The sequence below is a fragment of the Callospermophilus lateralis genome, chromosome 11 (genome assembly GCF_048772815.1).
Source record: "Callospermophilus lateralis isolate mCalLat2 chromosome 11, mCalLat2.hap1, whole genome shotgun sequence".
Lineage (NCBI taxonomy): Eukaryota > Metazoa > Chordata > Mammalia > Rodentia > Sciuridae > Callospermophilus > Callospermophilus lateralis.
This window is the reverse complement of record NC_135315.1, coordinates 122166217-122188801: the sequence shown is the minus strand read 5'-3', so window position 1 is coordinate 122188801 and position 22585 is coordinate 122166217. Positions and strand designations below refer to the sequence as shown.

Below are 22585 nucleotides of genomic sequence, written 5' to 3'. Positions count from 1 at the left end.
TAGATAACAGTATGGAACTGTACATAAAATAATTACAATTTATTAAACACACTGTTTTAGCATATCCTTGATGGACGGGAATGAGCACCATATTTTTTTATGAATATATATTTTTGTCTTTTTTTTTCTACAGCACCAAAGAAATGCAAATAGGAAAAGGAGAGATGAGGGTCGAGAATTAAGAATCAGCCCTGTTTCCATCTCAGCCACACTACCTTATTTCTTTATGATTTTCAAAGCTTTTTTCACATGATTCTGCCCCCTCAAGGGCATCAGTATTTCCTAAATGGTACAAGTATATGTAGCAATTTGTACTCTATACCATCCTTATTCAAAACTTGCATGTGGCATGAAATGGATTGCTGGCACCAAGGTATATTTTCTGTTGGTTTCATAGGTTCTTCATCTTAATCTTAGGCAAGAAAGCAAACTGGACCAACTTCAAATCCAAATTTTTGATTCTGATCACCAAAGGCATTGATCATTACATCAATGATAGGTACTTGATCGATTTTCAGTGTGTTGATTTCAATTACAGTCTTTTCATAGCCTTTTCTGGACTGTAAAATTAAGCATAAATTAAAAATTACATGATAATTTAATATTGCTAAAACACATGTTATTTTCCTAAGCTTCTGAAAGGAGGCTAGAAGATAAGAAAGAAGAGAATAAATCCAAAATTTGCCAAAAATTGTGTGATAACTTTTTGCTATTATGAGTGGAGGATCACATTCAGTTTTAAATTTTGAATATTAACAATAATGCTTAATATTTAATTGTAGTAACTCAACTATGATCATCCAACATACTGCACATTTAAAACTAATTAAGTTGATAAATACAATTTAATATAAAAATTGATGCTGGTACTAGATCCCATAATATAAGTAGTACATCCTTATTATTTTAATTATAATTAAGATATAGATGGTCAAATTCTCTTGTCAAATACAGTATAAAATCATAACAAAAGTTGAAACATTTCTACTTCCATATGCTAATTTTTATAAATATTAATAATATACTACTATTTAGAATGCTTTCCAGGACTTGTGCATCTATAACCTGATTTGTGTTCTCTTTCTTGTTCTACTTGTACCCCACTCATTCTGTTGAAATCATGGGTGCTCTTATTTTGCAATTGTGCTATCTCTTCAGTCATCAACACTTAGTCAAAGCAAATTGCTATTATATGGAATTCCCATGTGCATGAACATTGGTTCCAGAGAATAAAGATAACAAAAATGATAGTAGTTTCCTAAGTTGCTGTTAACACAGTGACAATTAAAAAGCACCTATCTAAGATTACCTTCTGTTATGTCTTCAAAAATGTATCTTTGTGTATTTCAGAGTGTCTGCATGTGTGCATATCTGTGTGTGAACATTAGTGGTTTTGAAAACTCTGTATTTTAATATGTCAATGTTAAGCATCAAATCTTATTAATAACTGACAGCCATTGAGAGAAATCTGGCTTAGAATTAAAGTGAGGCTGTTAGAGGCTGCCTCTGATCTGTGAAGAAGACAAGCAGAGATTTCACTCACCGCACAGCCATCATGCAGTGCTTTGATGTAAGGGTTGTTATCACAGGACATCTCCTCATCATTTGATCCCAGGAACCGAAGTGCTTTGTCATAACTTCCTGATGACACATCATACCAGGCAGCCGACTGATGACAGTTATAGGTGAAATTTTGCCGAGCAGAGGCAGTGAGAAGTTTCAGGAATGTCATTTGCACCATGTTAATGGTATTGCCTTCATCATCTAAATATGAAAGCTGGGAATAAAAGAATAAAAAGACACATAAAGACTCTTTTTCTCTTTTATGCTATGAAAAAATAAATCACTGTTGACAGTGAACTTTGATGCTGGAAGGATGTAGATGAATCCACAGCCCTTTTGTAACCCACTGAGAAAAAGTGAGAATTGAGGGTTACAAGACCCAGAGACAGGATTTTATGAACTCAGGTCTCTATCTCCAACTCACTTACTCTATCTAACCACTGCTTATCCTTGACAAAATCACAATGTCTATTGTTTCCTAATCAGAAAACACTGCCAGAAAAATAAAAATGATTCTGCTTTGAAGAAATACTTCAGTATATTTCATATCTTTTTTTTTTAATTGTAAAATAATGAAACAATGAAAACCAAGGAATCTCAGTGTGATGCAAAGGTTAACTGGTTTTGTTCTTTGATCATGCTCCTGTACTTTTTATTTGGGGGCTATAGTCTTCCAAGGTGTTTTGGTCTTCTAATTTTCAAAGCAGAGTTTCAGTCCATTCTCAGATTTTATATATATGCTTTTTTTCACTGTTTTATCACCAGCACCCAGCTTAATGGCAGAGACAATAGGAATTAATAATTGTTGAGTCAATACTATTTTGTATTTATAGCAGAAAAATAGTTTTAAATGTAAATTATTAAGACTTGTCTTATGTCATCTTCACAAAATTTTTGTTGGGCATAATGGAGATCACTGAGCTTAAGAGAAATGTATAAACCTAAATTTAAAAAACATTACAAATTCACTGTGATTTATACATGAAGGCAATACAAAAGCACTGATCTGACTTTTCTTCTTATAAAAACTTTATCTATTCTTTACTGATTAACAGAGAGATATTGAGGAGCCTCGTGAGTTTAGGGGAAAAATTTACTTTGGCAATGAACTCTAAGGAAAATAAAGCTTCACAAAACAAACACACACAGGGTTCTACTTGTGTATATTTTACACTCATACACAAATAAGAATGTAGCTTGGATACATAATATCTAGCCTGAATACTAAACTAGGAAATTATAAGTCATTAATATGTATGTTTATATAGTAATGATAAATGTACGAATTTTCATCAGTGGAAAATAGTAGCATTTTTAAAAAATATTAATTGATTGAATAATTATTTGGATAAGTGGGAAACACTTCAATTTGGTTAACTCCTAATTAAAGTAATTTAAACACATATTTTAAATGACTTTTAATATGAATTTAGTCTAAGACACAATCTTAAAATATCTTTACAAAATTTTTAAGGGAAACTGGTAATTGTATGGAAATATGTAAATTTGGCTTACAATACAAATAAAAGGTAGGTTTGTTCAGTATATTCCCAAAGGTAACAATCAGAAAAAAATAATCGTACATGCTAAAAGTTCTTCATGAAATGAAAACCAAAGAATAAACTAGGGATCAAGCAAATAGGAAATGAAATAGTGATAGTCAAAGATATTAAATGGATATTAAATACTTTTGCTGATATTTTTAGCAAAATTCATTTTATGATAACTTTGTCTTGAACTTGAAATTTAGTACTTCCATCTATTTTGATACAAAAACAAATTAAATTGCTTTAGGATACCATAGTGGTCTAAGAGATGCTAGGCAGAGCAAATTGGAGAACACAAGATCTATATAATTTGAGCTCGGCTTATGGAATTTGAAATAAACCATTTCATGCTGAGGTAATAACATACCAATTTTCCTCTCTTAAATTCACTAAACCAACTTCCTGGTTTCTCCTTTGGCCACAATGAAAGTCTTACCTATTGTAAAGGAACAGGAAAATTAAAAGTTAGGCAAATATTATAAATGATAATTTTTTTGTCTATATGGGTAAATTTTAGTAAGATTAAGAAACTAAAGAGCTTTTGAAATATACATAAAATGAGATAAAGAGCAACATTTGAGCTAGATCCTATGAATTGCATGTAATAAATATTGAATCATTTTTTTTATGATCTCTTCAGTGGTTTAAAAATAAATGGGGAGAGATAACTTGGTAAAGGCAGACTAAGAGCTGTAGGGGACATCATTAGAACTCTCGGGTAATCTCTCACAAAAGAAATCCTCCAAATGCCAGCCAGCATCAACCCCAAAAGACAAGGAACAGCACTGTGTATCAAAGGAAGCATTCTGAAAACATTTCTCCAGTAACTAAGGGTGAGCTGTCCCAGAAAAGTCATTGGTAGAAAGTAAGACTAATCATTTCTTCTGGGAATATAAAGAATCCCTTGTAGATCTGCATTTATTATTAAGTAAAGATCAGTAAATTATGAGTTTATAAGGCTTTATCATTAGGAAATCTGAATAATCAGTGTGAGGGGCAGCATTTTCCTTTGCCATGGATTATTTTGGGGGCTAGAGGAGGTGTATTATGCCTTGCCATGTGATAAGTTGGGTTGGAAGATGGAAGTTGCTTTGTCTCCTGACCATAATATATCATTCTGATGTTACCAACTTAAATATTCTCCTAAAAAGATCAATCACACATAAAATTATTTGCTTTGTCTTATGGAGTTCCTTTACCTCTAGGAGCCTGTGTCATTTTCTAAAGAAATTGTTTGGAAAATGCACTTATGCTAATGAAAATCTCTGATTCTGTTAATGATCTGCATGTAGCTTTAAAGACGTAACTCAAGTACATTGATACTATTAGGTGAAAAGCATGTAAAAGAAAAATTCTTTATGAAATTTTTCATTTTGAGTATAATATGCAGCTGTGAGTGTTACCATGTGATAATTGGGCAGAAGAATACTATATATGTACTAAAATTTGAGATTCAGCTGTGATGTGTCATGGAAAAACCATAGAATTTTAGAGAGCAAGCAGGTGCCTAAAGAATACATCTGGGCAAAAAATAAAGGAAAGAAGTATTTGTTAACTCTATGCATCACTTGGGTGCCTTATTCATGTTTATGCAAATGAAATGCTCTAATTACCCTGTAAGAAAAGCAGATAAATGAAAATATGACAGTATAATTTTCCTGTTTAGTTCAATATTGCAAAAACATGGCAGGAACTGTCAACATTCGCCACCAAAACAGATTGGTACTTACTCCCTCAGATTTTTTGTCTGGATAAAGGCAAGTCTCACCGCCAGATGTGAAATTACAATAAACTTTGAAGGAATCTCCTGAGCAACCTTGGTTAGGATCAATCCAATATTCACCTAGAAAGTAGGAAAAAGCAGGTCATACACAAGTTCATTAACAATATCAAATGTATGAGAATCAAATTTTATTAAAAAGAGAAATAAGGAAAGTCAATATTCATAGATCTCGTTACTTTTATGCTTTTAGGCATATTAGGGTATATATTTGATTAGCTGGAGTGACCTTTTCTTTTTTGCCTCAACTCTTTGTAAAGGAACCATATCTGAAATATTTTTTTTGGTCTTATCATACCAATCACTTTTAGGTATTAATCTGTTACCTCTTCAAATAATAACATCCTGTGAATCCATGTGTAATAAATTACATGTATAATGGAATCAGATCTAGTTGAATCCAAATCTACTATGTAGTACTTTGTTTCAGAAATGTGAGTGTGATAATCCATTTTGACCTAATTTATTTATCTGTAACAATGGAGTACCTATTTAGCCACAGAAATCATACCTTCACCTTATTTTACACAAAAACTTCTTGTAATAAATGTTGATCCTAAGAAGGAGAACTGCATTATATATTTAAATGTGACCTGCTATTAATGCCATTAATGCAATGTGGTCAAACGAATTTTTTCATGTGAATAATCATGATTAATATTTTAGCATTAGGTGAATAAAGATGGTCAAGATTAGGAGTAACATAAAGTTATTCTTTGAATAATTAACAGAATGGTTTTTGTTAACAAGAATTATTAGGAGACAAAATTGATAAACAGGTGACAATTACTTTGCTTTCTTCCTATCACATCATGCTCTAAACTTAATTTTAAATGTGAATTTGAATTATGTGAATACAACGATTTTGAACTTATAATTTTAAAAGCTCTGGTAGCTTAGCTTAGTACTGGAACTCTCAAAACTCCAACTTCATTCAATGTTTATCTTCTACTATATGAAAACAGTGGAAGTACTCAAATAGTTAATAGCTTCTACTGTTTATCAGGTAACAAAAACATTCACACTTTTTACAATTACACTACTAATACATACATATCTGAAACAAATTGAAATTCTCAGAAAAAATATACAAGAGAACAAAAATCCTATCTAAGATTTTATCAACAGAGCTAACTATGCTGTCTTTGATATTTTAATGTTTTTAAAGAATATATTGTTTGAATTATATGGGAAAAAAATTTATTTTGCTTTATGGAATTAACATTTTTATTAAATAGTCTTTCAAATAATGTTAATAGCTTAATTATTCAGATATCTTTGTTTAATAAATGGATCAATATCCTGTAGATCCTATGTTCAATTTATCTCCAATTTACCCATATATCATTTCTACTGCCATATCTCTAAATGAAGCCTCCGTTACCTCTTGTCCAGAGTAGTCCCAGAGATTCTTAACCAGCTCTCTTGAATTCATTTTACTTTCTTCCAAAAACACTTTAAATCATTTTCAATTTGCTCACTATTGTTCAGCTACAATCGCCTTCTTTTAATTTCATGAAAACATCAAAATCTTCTCTTCAAAGCTTTGCAAATGTGCTGCATCTTCTGCCTGGAATATTCTTTTGATTCTTAGTGTGACTGTCTATATTAAAGTTTCAGGTTAAATGTCATATCCACAATATTAATATTGAGTTTATACAAGATGGATTCATCCCCTACATAAATAAATACCCACTTTTCATATAACTATCCATAATATGCTATTACTAATATTTTTCGTTTTTCTATCTCTACCATTAGATAATAAATAGGTCAAGAACATTATTTTTTCTGTTCACCTATGAATGTGTGTATGAAAAACAGCACCTGGCAGTATTCAAGAATTAATTAATTAACCTTACTTTGATGTCACACTTAAAAGTAATGAAGCTAGTTATCACAGAGAAATTATTGGAAACTACAGCCCACAGTGGGATTACCACTCTTAAAGTTTATAATACTTTTTAAAATTCTCTGGTTCTAAATCATATGTGCTTTCAAATTCAGTACATGCTGCCATCTTTTACATTTAATTTTCAATTTTGTATGATTACTTTATTCATTGAGATCTAAAGTATAAGAATCATGTATATTATGTAGCTGTATTCTCTGTATTCTCATTTAAATGTCATAAAAACTTCAGTGGAAATTCGTTGATTGGTCAAGTATATTTTAATCTGTGAATAGAAGGGAAAAATTTCTAGCACAGGCTCAAGCCAAATTATTTAAATCCTTTGTGTACATAATGCCAGTTAAAAGTAAGAATCTCTTTATAAATCACAGATCTAAACGTGTATTTTTCATTTAAATAAACACAAATTGGAAGACCCTGAATTATCAATTTGCACAGAATCCTTAACTACTAGCTGTGTTTTAGTTTTAATTGGCTATGCTTAAGAAAGTAAGATTTTATGATATTTTTCCTTTATAGTGGTTATATATGAATTAATTTAGACTTTCCTATCTTCACTGTGTTATTTAGATCTAATTTATTAAATTCATTATTTGATGATATTGAAAAGCAGTATTTTCTTAGAAGTAAAGGAAGGTAAATTATTTCAGTATCGATGGGAAGATTTATTAATCATAAATATCTACCCCTTTGTTAGTTAAGTACTTATGACTTTAATCAACTATCTAAGCATAGCTGAACTTTTCCTTCTCAGAAAAATAGATATGTATAGGTTTTTCCAAGCTCTAGGCAAAAGAAAATATCCTGATTATAATTATAAAGCAAAATATGAATAGTTCTACTAGATAATTGTGGATCAATGAAAGAAAAATTTTTGTTGCAAGTTATCCCAATCCTTAAATATTCTGTTTATCAAATTTTGCTCAACTGATAGATCAAATGTTCATGTTATGCTGTTTAATCATATTCAGATTATCCATGTTAGTGTAAAGTACTTGATCAAATTCATGCAAATGTTAATTAATATTAATGTGATTGTCTTAATGTACTATATTAATCATATTAATATAAAGTAACTTAGTAACAATTGTATGGTGATATGCACATATGTATGCATACATAATACCCATTCTGAGTTATTTATAAGGCAAAGTGCATTTGTGTGAGCAATCATTATCCAAAAATCATCTTTTCACAGTTCAATGAAAACCTTATTTAACAGACAAGGATTTTCCAAAGAAGACCTTGAATTACACAATATAAATGACTTTTTCTGTCTACAAGAGTAGAATTAGTAATTGTTTGCTCTAGTTTTATTTAGAGAGTATATTAAACATTTAATTAGAATTAACGAGCTCACAATGCACTTCAGTAACTTAGCAACTCAGTACATTTGTTTTGTCATGTATTATTAACATACCATCTGGGAAGTCAGGGTGGCTGAGTTGCAGGTCTTTGCAAGTTCGGGCGGGATTGGTCTGAGTACCCATTGGAAACTTCATATGCTCAATGTCTTGCTTTAGGGAATTGAGGGAACCAAATATTTCCTCCATTCCATCGGAGTAATCAAGAATATTATCGCCTATATCTGCTTGCATGCTTTCAGTATGTCTTCTCATTTTTTTGGGTGACAAGATTGGTAAAGGCTGAATGACTTCACCAGGTGGACCCTGTAAAGAAGACAAAGTGGGTATAAAATATGTGAGTGTTCCATAAAGTAAAAAATATTCTTCCAGCTTATAAGAAATTACAGTTGGTTTAGCTTTTCTATAGTTGCAAAATGATACATGAAAAAAATCATATGAATAAATACACATATATATGTATATATGTAAATTTTGTAATTTCTTTTAAAAATTATCTGGTGGAAATATGGAGGTAGGTGCACAAGTCAGATTTCTGGCACTTTATGTACATATTGTAGCATAGTTTTCTATTAACATGTTATGTATGTTACTCTCTGATTTTCTGAGTAGTCCTCATTGACACACTATTTCTAGAACTATATTTTAAAATCTCAGCTGGACGCAGTGGCTCACACTGGTAATCCCAGAAAATTAGAAGCCTGAGACAGGAGGATTGCAAGTTTTAGGCTAGACTCAGCAATTTAGTGAGGCCTTAAGCAACTTAGCAAGACCCTGTCTCAAAACAAAAAATAAAAAATGGGTTGGGGATGTAGCTGAATAGTTAAGTGCACCCCCCTCAATCTCTAGTACCCACTGCCTCCCCTCCCCTGAAAATGTCTCTACAGATTAGAGCAACATTTTAAAGCTCTTACACTATCTAATAAAATGTATTACATTTCACAAAAATTTATATTCTGAAACAGAATATTAGTGTGCTTCATTATGTATTACTTATATCTTTATAAATTAACACTTAAAAGTAATCAGACTTCAATTTATGTTTATGTAAAAGTAGAACCACACGAAATATTTAATCCACATTGTTATGGGTTAAAGTGAACATTGGAATAACTTCTATGTTGAATTTATAACTCTTAATACCTCAGAAATTTGATCTTATTTTCAAATAGGGTCATGGGAGATGCAGGAGTTAAGATGAGGTCATTAGGGTGGACCCTAATACAACATGTCTGACATTATTATAAAGATGGAACATTTGAACACAGAGACACACACAGAGGGAAGACAATATAAAGGAGATTCAGAACAGATCCTTCCTCAGGGCTCTCAGAAGAAAACAACCCTATTGGCCCCTTGATTAGGACTCCTACCCTCCAGAACTGTGAGATAATACATTCTGTTTTTATAGCCACTCAGTCTTCTGGTATGCTATCAGGGTAGTCTTAGAAAACTAGTAAACATGTAATTGGAAACATTTTAACTCAGGAAAGAAGATTAAGTATTCTTTCCCATACTTATATATTGTAATTCTACCTTTTAGTAGTGTTTAAGTCTGGTTAATATAAGTACTTATAAATGGTAGTTATTATTTTTGTTTCTATTACTATCATTACATGATACAGAGAAACAATGCCCAGCATCTGAACTTTTATCTTTATTCCTAAAGTCAGGTAAATGTTCCTTTGTGGCATACAATTAATTGGATTCATTAAAGTATGATAAAAATCATGATTCTTTTGAAAAAATAAAGATTATTATAATATGTAATTAAGGTTTCCTCTATTTAAAGAGTCAAATCAGTTCATAGGTCTTGGCATGTAGACTTTATTACTTAGTTGACATTGTTACATTTGTTATAAAGTCAGAACCTTGGACAGTACATAGTTTTCATCCATTTTATAGTTGCAAACAAATCACTGCCAGTCTCCAGATGTAAGTTATCAGAACATCATTCTTGTCAACATGCACTTACCGGAGGTCCAGGAGGCCCTGGAAGACCACTGTCACCTTTCTGGCCAGCGGGTCCCTGTTAGAAAAAGAGTGAATATAAGTAGGAGAACAAAGTAATTTAATGGACTTCACTCAAAAATTAAAATGTCAAAGGGAGAAGCACTTACAGAGGAGCCTTTGTTACCCTTGGGACCTTGAGGACCCTGGAAAATGCAGACAAAAGCACAGATTAAAAATCTAGAGCATTTGTACCTTTTTGTTATACTCGTAGCTTAACTGTGACTTATAAGATTGCTTTGTCCAGCACTTACAGGTAAGCCTGGAGGACCAGGTGGGCCTATGAGACCAGCGGGACCTGGAATTCCCTAGAGGGAGAATGATCTGATTTAATGAGTTTTCCTCAGCAATTCCATTTCCATTCTTTGCATAAAAACACACATTCCAAAAGTAGAGATTAAAAATCCCCTAAGAACAGCCTAAAATTTTCCATTGTGAAGCTAAGAAATAACTTTTATAAAGTAATCTGAATTTTTCCACCTGGTGTACTGTCTATAGATATTGAGATACTAGATAAATATCTATAGTATGAAGGTTATGTACATATATATTTTATATCCCTGCAGCACTCAGAATAAACTTGCATGTGATGAGGATTCAAAACATGGTTGTGCAAATACTAAACTATGATTGTTATGGTTTTAATAATTCACATTTTTAATGTATTTACTTTAATGTCAAATCAACATCATTTGAAAATACCACTGATTAAAATAAACTCCAATAAAGATGCTCTAAAGTACTTCTTTGGTCATGTTTAAAGAAATATGTGAAGTGTGTGTGTGTGTACGATTGGAAGAGAGAAAGAAGCATTCATGCTTTTACTCACCCCATCCCCCTTTGCTCCTGGAGACCCTTGAGTTCCAGGGAGTCCTCTGTCACCCTTCTCCCCTTGCTCTCCTGGAGGACCTATCAAGCCAATTAAACCAGGATGGCCCTTTGGAAGAGGGGGAAAAAATTTAGTAGTACATAAATTAGAGCCATTAGTAAACTCTAGTCATAAAATATTTGCACATTAAATTCATGAAATAAAAATTTTAAATGTATATAAAATACATTTAAATAACCTTTCTAAATGGAATGTAAAGATCTTCCCTCTCTTCTTGCTTAACAGGATTTTTACTACTTAACATTAAGTGCAACCTTTGTTAGGGGTTTGGTATGTTACGGAACTGAATTTTTTCTAAAAATATCTTTGATGCTTCATGTAAGGATCATTCAGCTTAAAAAACAATATCGATAAGTAATATTGATGATATTAACAACGGAAAACTCATTATTTTAATGAGCATCTAATTTAATATGAAATGTTTTCTATTCTCCAGAGACTTTGCAGTTTTAAGAAAACATCTGGAGATTTAAAAATAATCTAAACAATATTAATGCCATTCAAAAAAAAAGCTTGTTTTCTCTACTTAGTGCAACACAGTATAAATTCTTGGAGATCGGATTACTACTTGAAAGATATTTCTAGTTTAAATTATTTTTATGTTTCAAAACATAAAAGTGGTCATTTTGGTATTCCATCTGCTTATCTTGTGAACAGTTATTTTAGTACAACCATATGCTTTCTCTATATGGTTTCTAAAAGGGCACACTGAGAAGATGCAACACTGGATTCTGGTTCGTTTTCCACCATTACTTTGCATACATTCTCTTCTATAAACACATCTGGGAAGCTGAGAGTTGTAGCTTTTCATGGTTAGAATGACAAAGCTATCTTTCGAAATTTCCTTTTGAGAGGTTTTAATCTGCAAAAGTAATGACTTCTGCTATTAGTACATCAAAAGTATAACAACACACTTTAAAAAAATTCTTACCTTCTCACCCTTGGAGCCAGGATCTCCTTTGAGACCAGGTAAACCAGGAGGTCCCTAAATAATAAGAAAAAAATAAACACATTGAGAGTAGGCATAAATATAAAAATCATATTACTTATCACAGAGTTAGTTTGATTTGGGAACTATGTAGTTTAAAAAAAGTTCATAATGATCAATGTTTATTTTTCAGGATTACATGTAAATGTATATATTTAACACATCCTGGTTTAATCTGTGACAATAACATTAAACCATAATATTCATAATCCTGATTAAATAAATACGAATTGAGAAATATGCCATAGTTTGTGTGGATATTGATATAAAATGGACAAATTCCTTATATTGTTCTATTAACAGACAAAAATACTTTAGGCAAAGTATATGCAGTATTAAATGTGCATGTGTCAAACAATATTCTTCTAATGAGAAGAAAATTAATCATCAAACAAATTTATCTAAATTAAGTTAGATTCTTTTTTGTATTAACATAAACAATCATGCTGCTTTGTTAAACCACAGACAAAAAGAAGACTATAAAAAATTCTCTATTCACTTTTAAATATATCCTAAGAGTGGATTTTGACATTGCCCTTTCATCTAGATTGGAATACCCAACAGGGGTGCAGGTAGGTGGTAGAGTACTTGACTAGTATGTGCAAGGCCTTGGGTTCAATCCCCAGAACAACAACAAGAAAGAACATTAGAATATGTTATAGTAATGGATCTCTCAAAGTGCTGTCCTCCAAACATTAGCATCAGCATCACCTATGGACTTATTAGGAAGAAAATTCTTAGACCTTGTGCAGATCAACAGAACCAGAATGTGTGGTATCCCATAATCTGTTTCATAGATCTGATGCTCATTAAAGCTTAAAAACATTTCCCTGTGGTATCAGACCCTAAATCCAGTTAATCAATATACAAATCAGAGCACATAGAGGATACGATGTATATTAAAATAAAACATGACTTATTTAGTTTACTAGCTAAACGATTTTATAATTAAATGTACATAATTTGTACCTACTTTTTTTCTAGTCTTATCAGAAATGACAGGTGAAAGAAAATAATGCCCAAGAGCCTATTTTAAAAAAGATGTTTTATAGGAAGCCCCAAGAGCACAAATTTTAAGGAAAATAGTATAAATGGTAAAGGAAGCAATCAGGTAATCATTTAGACAGCTTATGTCACTATTAGGGTATAAGAGGTCAGACTATGTATTAGAACAAAGAAGCATAAGAGAAGCCTATGAAAATCACTTTAATAAAAATGTAATCATAAGTTTGATCCCTAACACCGCAAAAAATTGTAATTGTAATAAGGAACTATGTATGTGAAACATTTAAGAATATTGGTTATACTTGATATATATCAGTTAAAAATCCATACATTTTCTAGGTTAAAAATATGAAACTGAAGCCCTGTCACAAAATCAAATGTACAAAGTGTTGGGGAGGCAGCCCAGTGGTAGAGCACCCGTGGGTTCAATCTCTAGTACAAAAACAAAAGCCCCAAAATTATTTAAAGAGGCTATCTATATATGCTTTTCTTCACATCTCATTTTATATTCAAACTTTCATGTATACAATATGCTTTACAGAAATTTTGCTGTAAGGGGGAAAACTGATAAAGATGTTTTCGGCTGGACATCAATATTCCCAATCACTGTCATAGTCACAAATGTTGAAGTCTAATATCTCATAAGTCTGAGCTTTATTCATAAAAATATTATCAAAGTAACTATGTCTTAATATGGTGATAATGAAAGAAAAATTAGGCTTATGAAATACTGGATAAACAGTGAAGCAGAACACAAATGTCAATTATGATCATTAGCTTTAGTTACATTATAGATGGGTACCTTTTATTTTTTTTTCCTTCTATTCTAATAGTACAAGCTAAAATAAAAAAAGAAAATAGTAATTCTAGTTTTCAGGCTTCATAAGAAATATACTAGACACTGTGTTTCAAATTCATCTTAAATATTTTCTATAAAATTATTCATGAAGGAGTTAAAGGAAAAGAGTATTAATCCCTCTAAGTTAATAAGTTCTTATGAAATTACAAACTTATCTATGGATGAATTTGCCAAGCAAAATCAATTTTGTATTTTCATCAGCTGAAAATAGAAATTGATAATGTTATGATATTGAGAGCAGTTATAAATATCCTTCTGAACTTGGAACATATCAAAAAACAACAACTCTGCATATAAAAATGTTATTCCAAATTACATGTTTTCTATTTCCTCTTTAGGACATTGTAAATTGAAAACCTCTAGGGAAATACATAATTCATATGCAATAAAGAGAAATGGAAAACAGGGACCATACATTCTTAAGTGTGTAGAATATACAATCAAACATTCCCCCTGCAGTATTATGCTTTATGGAATATTTGCTTGATCTGCATCTCAAAGTTCTAATGCGCTGAAGCTTAAAGAAACTGCAGATCCCACACTTTCTCTAAAAGATAAAATCATGAGATATTGTTTAATTTAGTGGAAAGAAAATGCTTTATTATTTCAACCTGTTTAATCATTATGAAATGCCAAGCATCTCATCCGCTTTTAGAGTTTAAATGTAGCATTAAAGCAAAAAAATAAAATTGTAATTCAATAACCCATCTTACTTTTTATTCAGGCTTTTATGTTTGAAAAATAATGCTATCAGATATTTTATTTATCACTTTGTGAAAAGAAAGAATACATAATAATATTAAGTAAACTTGTCCAAAGATAAATAATGAATAATTTTTCAGTTGCACTGGAATGTATATGATTTTAAAAGAATATGAAGCAAAACAAAAGCTTAAAACTAAATGATAGTTTTGCCTCCAAAAAATCAAATAAATATCAATTTTTAAAGTTATTAAATCACACTAATTTTGACCTCTAGCCATAAGAATTTAGTTACCATTATTTTTCTATTTAAAACACTCTAATTCACATTTAATTTTCGCTATGTACTAAAGAAACCACCAGTTCCACTTAAAAGCAAAAATAAGAGCATAGTTGTTTACATAGGCTCATCATCGTCCTTTTCTTCTCTGTTAGTGCCTACATTTTCTACTTTTGTCTGTGTATATACACATGGGTATATATGCACATGTATAGAATTAATGCATATGTAGAGGTTTAAGTTAAATGTTATCATTTGTATTTTGCTATTTAAAGTAAAAGGCATATACAGCACTTCTACAAAACTCTAGTCAAGTTGACAACAGAGTGGAGAAGACAACAAGCAAATATCATTTTTAGAGTTTGATATCTGTTAATTTCACTCTAAAAAATTTGTCTCCATAAAGTTCCTATAAAAATGGTAAACTATTATCTATGCTGCTGCTGGATGGACCATCTGTTAGAGTTCAATTGTCTAATTAGGTACCAGCCAATCTGGAAAGATGAAAGCCAACCAAGTTCAATAAGTTGATTTATTGAACAGCTAAACTGGGTTTAAACACTAGGGCATGGGAAGACCTAGGTAGCTTTGACTAGTGGAATTTTGGAACTTTGCTGTAGGATGTTACAGGCAGCTTCTACAAGGGGAAAGGTGACCCAATAGATAGCTGCAGAACTCTAGTAACAAGCTGAATCTTGCAAGACTTGAATACTTGTGCAAACATATTTAAAAAGGTAATGAGGGAAAACTAAATTATGGAGAAAGTATATTCAAAGCAATTTTATGTGAATTATTTTCTGAGTTGAATGTAAACTGTGTAAGTTTTCAAATCTCTATCTCCCACATCTTATTCACATTTATACCTCTCGTTTCCTTCTTTCATAATTTATATTTCTAATCAGGGAAGGATCCTTATTGGCAATTATTTAAATGGTTTTATTCTGGGTATACTTACCATCCTCTGCTTGATTTGATTATTGTACTTGTCACATGTTCTAACTGCCGAAAGTATAACTGTACATGCTGACCTTCTGCATTTGCTCTAACAGTCAACATCTTCCAAATCAGAGTATAGACAACACACATACACACACACACACACACACGCACACACACACACACACATAAACTGAGGTGAAATTAGTTTCTTTTCACTAAAAAGACACAACTGATGTTTCTTAAAATATTGATCATTATTTTATTCACTTAATTCTTTATTTTATGTTAGTAGTACCCATCAATTGTTTAAGTTGTATAAAAATAACTCATTTAACAGGCATAAAAATTCCAGGAGGTAGAAGATGTTAATAACTAAATTAAACTCATTTAAATTTTATGCCATTTCATGAAACAGATGCTCTTAATCCCATTTTATAAATAAACTAAAACTAGAGAGAAAGAGAAGAAGGAAGAACAACTTTTCCATTGTCATCCCATAAGTAAATGGCAGTGCACATATTTGAAAATAGGGAGTTTGGATTTAGTCAATGATCTTAACCAGTAACCATGATAAACCACTTCTCACTCTGCTTAAAACATTACCTGTTAACATAAATCATTTTTAGTTGAATTGAAAAACCTCATTAAATTGCCAAAATTAGCAGTTTTAAGGTAATAGCTCAATCCATCCTCACCTCATAGACTTAGTACCATTTTCATAGAGATTAGACATCACACCGAAGGCCAACTGATGCTAAGAAAAAGTTACAGTATTTTTATATCATAAATAAGTACTCTCTAACAAAACCAGCAGCCAGAGAATTGAATAGGCCCATGCTGATTGTTTCTGAGGCTCATCATTTCACTGTTCCTAAAAAAAATTGTTCAGTCCCTTGAACTCTAAATTTACATTTGCTTATGAGTCAGAAGTACAAACTTGCAAGCTGGAAACAGGTGGTATGCCTGATGGTTTTATTTTTAATATTAGCCAAAGGAAGTCTTCAGCATGGTACTTTTTTATTTCATTTGTAGAAAGGTCAGCATACTTATTGGAAAACCTGAAATAATAATAAGAGAACCTCTGGCAAATTTTAGGATGACATTAAGGCAGAGTATTTTTTCTTCCAGGCTCTTACCCTGTGCAGTTAGGCACTTACCAAATCTAAGGAGAGTATTTCCTAAGTAGTGTAGTTGTGGAGTGATCCTCTTTCAGCCAGGACCCCATTTCTATGCTGATGAGATTATGTGCCCAGTTGAAAATCTCCAGCTTGAAGTCAATTACAATTTGGTAGTAATTATTCAGTTACCAAATAAGTAATCTTTAACTTCTTCAGCAAAAGTTTAAAATAATATTTTAACATTTATGAAATACTTGGTAGGTATCTGAGGGGAAATTGTGCCATCTTAAAAAAAATGGCCAGAATCCCTCTTGAATAATTATGATTGTGAATCTGAGTTTTGATGGTTTTAGGGTATAAAGGCACCTGAGATAATTAATAAATCCATGACAAGAGGCTTTTGACTAAATTTTTTATTAATTTAACAATTAATTTATTTAATAGTTTGATGAATTTAAAAATTAAATTAATGAAATGATTAATTTAAATTACTATATGGAGGAACTTGACCATTTAAACCAATTTTTACCACACTTGCATAGTGCAACGTACACTGCTTGCTGTTTTCATTAATCCTTTAATATAACTATTATTGGATAGTGAAGTTAAAATAACTGTATTGTGAAATTGAACTATGCATAAAGCAAACAAGTCACCTATCGAACAATAATTTTAAAGAACAAGTCTTTTTTTCTCATTTTCTGCCCAAATTTTAGAAAGGATAATTCACATGCTAGAATAAAATGCATCTCTGAATAGTATGCTGGTCAATCACTGCTTTACTACATTTCTCAAGCATATTGTTTGCACATAATGTTTATAATAGAGACTAAATGTGAATGTTGTTATAATCATATCTTTTTTTTGTTAATGGGGTTTAGTGTCTTATCTTTCAGCCTATATGTCTCACAGAAAGAACCATTTATTTGGTCAAGGAGTCACTGTAAGCCTGTACTAACATTACTCTTTTAAATGAAGTACCAGGAAGCAAAGTTTAATTGCATGCATTTGGGGGGAACTGTCTGTACTAGGAAAATGACTGGCAAGGCCATTAGTGGCATTTTATTCTGAGGGGAAATAATTTTTTCATTCAAAAGGTTAAAAAAAAGGAACATTCTTGTGATCAAGTGGCATCTTTTCCATGTATCTATCAGTTAGACATATTTGAATTTTTTAAGGTATGAGTAATATACTTCCTTGAATATTGTATCAAGTACAAACCAAGTTACCATCTAAAAATTTCAGGATTCTGCCGTGTAGACAATTTTGTTTCAGTAATTCTTTCTTTAAATAAAGAAAAAGATGCTACTCACCATAGGACCAGGTGGTCCATCTTGGCCTGCAGCTCCAGGGAGACCTTGTTCTCCCTACAGAAAAAAATCATATTTTTATTAATAATAAATGATTATGTATTTTTTTTCAATTTTGGAAATTCAGAAAGGAAAACAGCAAACATCCCCTGTGAATTCCACTGCGTGAAAAACATCTACAAATACTGTGAGCAATTTTGTGTTTAAAATTTCAACTCCATGTGCTTGTCTGTATGCAGTACAGCCACACATACATATGTGTGCACAGAGGCATGCAAAGAAATTTTATGTCATTGAGAAATTAGGGTTTAGTTCCCTATTCTTCCTTTGCAAGTTAGAATTTTACCATGAACTTATTAAATAAATGACATACTTAAATATGTAGGAATATCTGTACATAATAATTACTGAATTGCCACAAAAACATTCTCAATATAACTTATGAAATATGCTGTCAGAAACATTTTAACTCATAATTTTCCAGAAATAAAATGCTGTTTTCAAGGCAGCATTTTTCAGCTAAGATGCTTACTCACCACAGGGCCAGGGATTCCCCAGAGACCTTCTGGACCAGGCTTTCCAGCTGGACCCTGAGGACCAACTGGGCCAGTTTTCCCAGGAGGACCTTCAGCACCTGCTTCTCCCTATTAGAAAAAAAAAATACATGAATGCACCCATAATCAGAAAAATACATCTTACTCTTTTAAAATACATTGAAAATAAATGCTTATTTAATGTATTATAAGATTTTGAAACATAATATTTGTAAAGTATATTTTACCTTAGCACCTTTTTCACCTTGTCTTCCCTCTGAACCTGCAGGTCCAGGAGGACCCTATAAACATAAAACTGCAGTTAAATATGTGTCACATTTATTGCAATTCTGGACTGACTTACAAATACTCCAATTTAACTAGTAACAGACTAATACATTTTTGGTTTTCTATTGATATTAAGTTTCAAACACAAGGTGGAAAATTAAAATGATTTTCACATACAAGCTTTCACCCCAAATATTAAAAATAAAACACAGGGTAGACTACAGACAATCATATAGCGCCAATGTAAGTTAATGGTAAAAATAAAGTGTTTAAAAATGCGGATGAAGTAAGATAGTTACTATTGAGTATAAATACTCACATCATTTATTATGTTGAATTATTAGCGATGAATTGAATATTAAATTTTGCTTCCATCTTTATGTGTATTTTAAGAGTGGACCCCTTCTTAATCTAAGAACATCTGGATGTGTTTACACATCCTTAAAGGAACATGTCCTGGTTGAAGAAACATTTATAATCATGATGGTCAACACAGTATTTTCATTCTCTAGAACTATGTAACTCATAGAAATAAGTAACATTAAAAAATAGTATCACTTCTTAAAAACTACCATTAGAGCAAAATTAGAAAAGTACTACATTCAAGATGTCATATAAAAAGCATATATATGGGAAGATTAAATAAAAAATTTGGTGATCTCCTAGAACTTGCTTTTTTATTTCTTCCCCAATTCCTCTTGTTTTCCATTTGTTCACTTCAGTTTTGTCAATGATTACGCTTAAAAGTATTAACCAAGATTGAAGCTGGAAGTTGGAGAGAGTAGCCATGTTGTGGTATTTGGTGAAAATAAGGTGAAGAATGAGGAATTACTTTTTAAAATTTTTCAGCTATTGAAATAACATTCTAATGATGAATACAGGCAAGATTTTCACGTCTTTTAAATTCATATTTAAAATGAATATCAAACACTCCATCAAACTCCAAATTCCATGAACTCATTTTATCTCGGAGAATCAGTGAAGAAAACACTGGTAATTATTTTCTCAGTATCAGAACTGTAACCTCATTTGACATTCACTGTGCCTCAATCACAATATAAGAAATGTATAAATTCTATACAGTCATCTCTTGAGGTGGTAGCAATATGCTCTTAATAATGCATAAAATAACATTTCAAAACATATAAACTTCATATTATTTATGCAAGTATATTTTTGCATTAAAGCATAAACCCTGAATCTTTCTCACTGTTAAATGTTGAGCCATAAATTATTTTGGTGTGATATTTAAAATAATACTCAATGTAATCATAATGACTATTAATTTGAAAACAGAAATAATGAAGCTCAATGTAAGTTTTTCCTTATTCATGAAAAATATTTTTTCTTAAATTAGTGATGTGAATTTATGCAGTCTTAAACTCAAAAGATTACATTTAATATGTGAACTTTATACCATAGATTTATCAATGGCTGCTTTTTAAAACACAAACCATCCTGCATGTAAAAACAGAAAAAAAATACCCTTTATGCCAAGAGAGAGAAATAAAATCTGAGTTTGAAGAGCCTAGAGAGTTTTAACATAACTAAACTACAACAACAAAATTATTATTAAAATAAAGGTTTTTCCACCCAAAGGGGCTTTTTTTTCTGTATGTGTAAAGATAACTGTCACTGTGTGAGTCCTTATTAAATAACAATTCCATTTATTTTCTCATTTTAATTTATTCATTTCATTTTTTTCCCAAATGACAAAAAATTTTACTTTTTAAGAAAAAAGCAGACTTGCTTTTCCTAGGAAAGTTGGAAATTTCCTTTGAAAAAACTCATAGTGCTCCTATGATTTAAATGCATCCCCTCAAAAGTGTGTGTTGGAAACTCAGCAATGCAACACCACAGGGAGGTGGAGCCTAATGGGCTCCATCCTTGTGGGTGGATTAATACTGATTGTAAAAGGACTCCAGGCGTGAGATTCATTCCTTGTGCTCTCTCATACTCTTCCATCCCCGCCCTTCTGTCATTGTGATGCAGCAAGAGGACCCTTGATAAATGCAGTTCATCAGTCTCAGATTTCCCAGTCTTAGAACCATGAACAAATACATTTCTATTCCTTAGAAATTACCCAGTGTATGGTATTCAGTTATAGCAGCACAAAATAGACTAGTATAATGCACACAGAAAAATTCTTGTCTTGATTATTTTTCAGGTTTGCAACAAGAGGCCCTCGTTAGTTCTTCTCTGGCATTTGCTGCTGTAACAGATTTTCCTATCTGTGATAAATACACTTCCTATAAAATTCTATTATTATCATCTTTCCATTATTCATATTTTATAATATATCCTATATGTTATCCATTCTTCCACTCATGTCACAAATATTTAAATATTACTTATGTTCCAGAAATGTGCTATGCATGGTGAATACAAATAAAATATAAAATTGCAATCCTAAGGGAATTTCCAAAATTTAGTTACAGAGACAGACATAAAAGTTAATAAATAGACTATACTGTAAAATAAATGAAGACCAGATAGGTTTGAAAAATAGGTACACTGATCCAGTTTGGCAGTAGGGAAAGTTTTCCTAAAAATTAAATATCTGATCTAAACCTGACAGCGCAGGATGCTTCCTTAGAACAGTTTACCTTCTGAACATTTACATGAAAGCACAAAGGCATAGAATGGAAAGTATATGGTGCTCTTCAGAGAACTGCTAGTAGTTCAGTCAGACTGTCAGCCAAGAATCTGGGCATACATGTGAGTCACAGGGGCAGAATTCTGGGAAGCATGCTGATGTTGGGGTTTGAGAAGCAAGGAGAAAAGAGGGAATGTATAGAAAGGGAGAACTTGAGAAAGGTTCTGACTTCAAATATTAGTAAAATTAACTGCTGAATTTAGTGCTATTAGAACACTTAAGTATGTATTAAGTGAACAAGTGCTCTTATTTTACACATTAAAAATTATAACAGCTACTCAAAAAGCTAAGGCAGAAGGACTGTAAGTTCAAGTCCAGCTGGGCAACTTTGAGACTGTACCTCAAAACAAGTAAAAAAAATAAAAAAGAGCGGCATATGTTGCTTATAGGTAGAGCACTCCCAGGTTCAATCCACAATAGTCACAAAAGAGAAAACATTAGGACAGTTTTTCCTAAGCAGTATTAAAAACACTAACATTTTGAGTATTTAAAAAGTAAAGTTAAAATCAATTTAATTAAGGATTCTTAAGAACTTTTAATATTCTTCTTGACTGTCTCTGAAAGAGGTATATACCCTGCAGAGACTCCCAATTTAAATGCACACTTTGTTTATGTAATGACCCTCAAAGGGCATAGTTTTTTACTGAACAGAAATTTTAAGAAAATTTATAATGCATTTTATCATTATAATTTATTTTTCTACCTATATATTTATATAATAAAGGAATTTTTCAAGGGCCTTTATAAAAGCAAACATTTCAATTTGAAATTTAAGTTAACAATACATATAGTAACACACATATGCATTATGTGTATTTCTGTGTGCACTTATATATGCTCAA

The 22585-nt window shown here is 31.4% G+C and overlaps 1 protein-coding gene across 1 annotated transcript in view; it reads right to left on the bottom strand.

Annotated features, from left to right (window-relative positions):
• Positions 1 to 413: 413 nt before the first annotated feature.
• The window catches only part of LOC143410798 (uncharacterized), a 97050-nt gene continuing 74878 nt past the window's right edge, over positions 414 to 22585 (bottom strand). Inside the window, exons 25-37 of the mRNA XM_076871513.1 lie at positions 19048 to 19101; positions 18803 to 18910; positions 18270 to 18323; positions 11997 to 12050; positions 11006 to 11113; positions 10431 to 10484; positions 10287 to 10322; positions 10142 to 10195; positions 8223 to 8472; positions 4841 to 4953; positions 3478 to 3546; positions 1544 to 1777; positions 414 to 560 (exon numbers count right to left, since the gene is read on the bottom strand). Of these exons, the coding sequence (XP_076727628.1) occupies positions 414 to 560; positions 1544 to 1777; positions 3478 to 3546; positions 4841 to 4953; positions 8223 to 8472; positions 10142 to 10195; positions 10287 to 10322; positions 10431 to 10484; positions 11006 to 11113; positions 11997 to 12050; positions 18270 to 18323; positions 18803 to 18910; positions 19048 to 19101 (1335 nt within the window). The remainder of the gene's footprint in view (positions 561 to 1543; positions 1778 to 3477; positions 3547 to 4840; positions 4954 to 8222; positions 8473 to 10141; positions 10196 to 10286; positions 10323 to 10430; positions 10485 to 11005; positions 11114 to 11996; positions 12051 to 18269; positions 18324 to 18802; positions 18911 to 19047; positions 19102 to 22585) is intronic.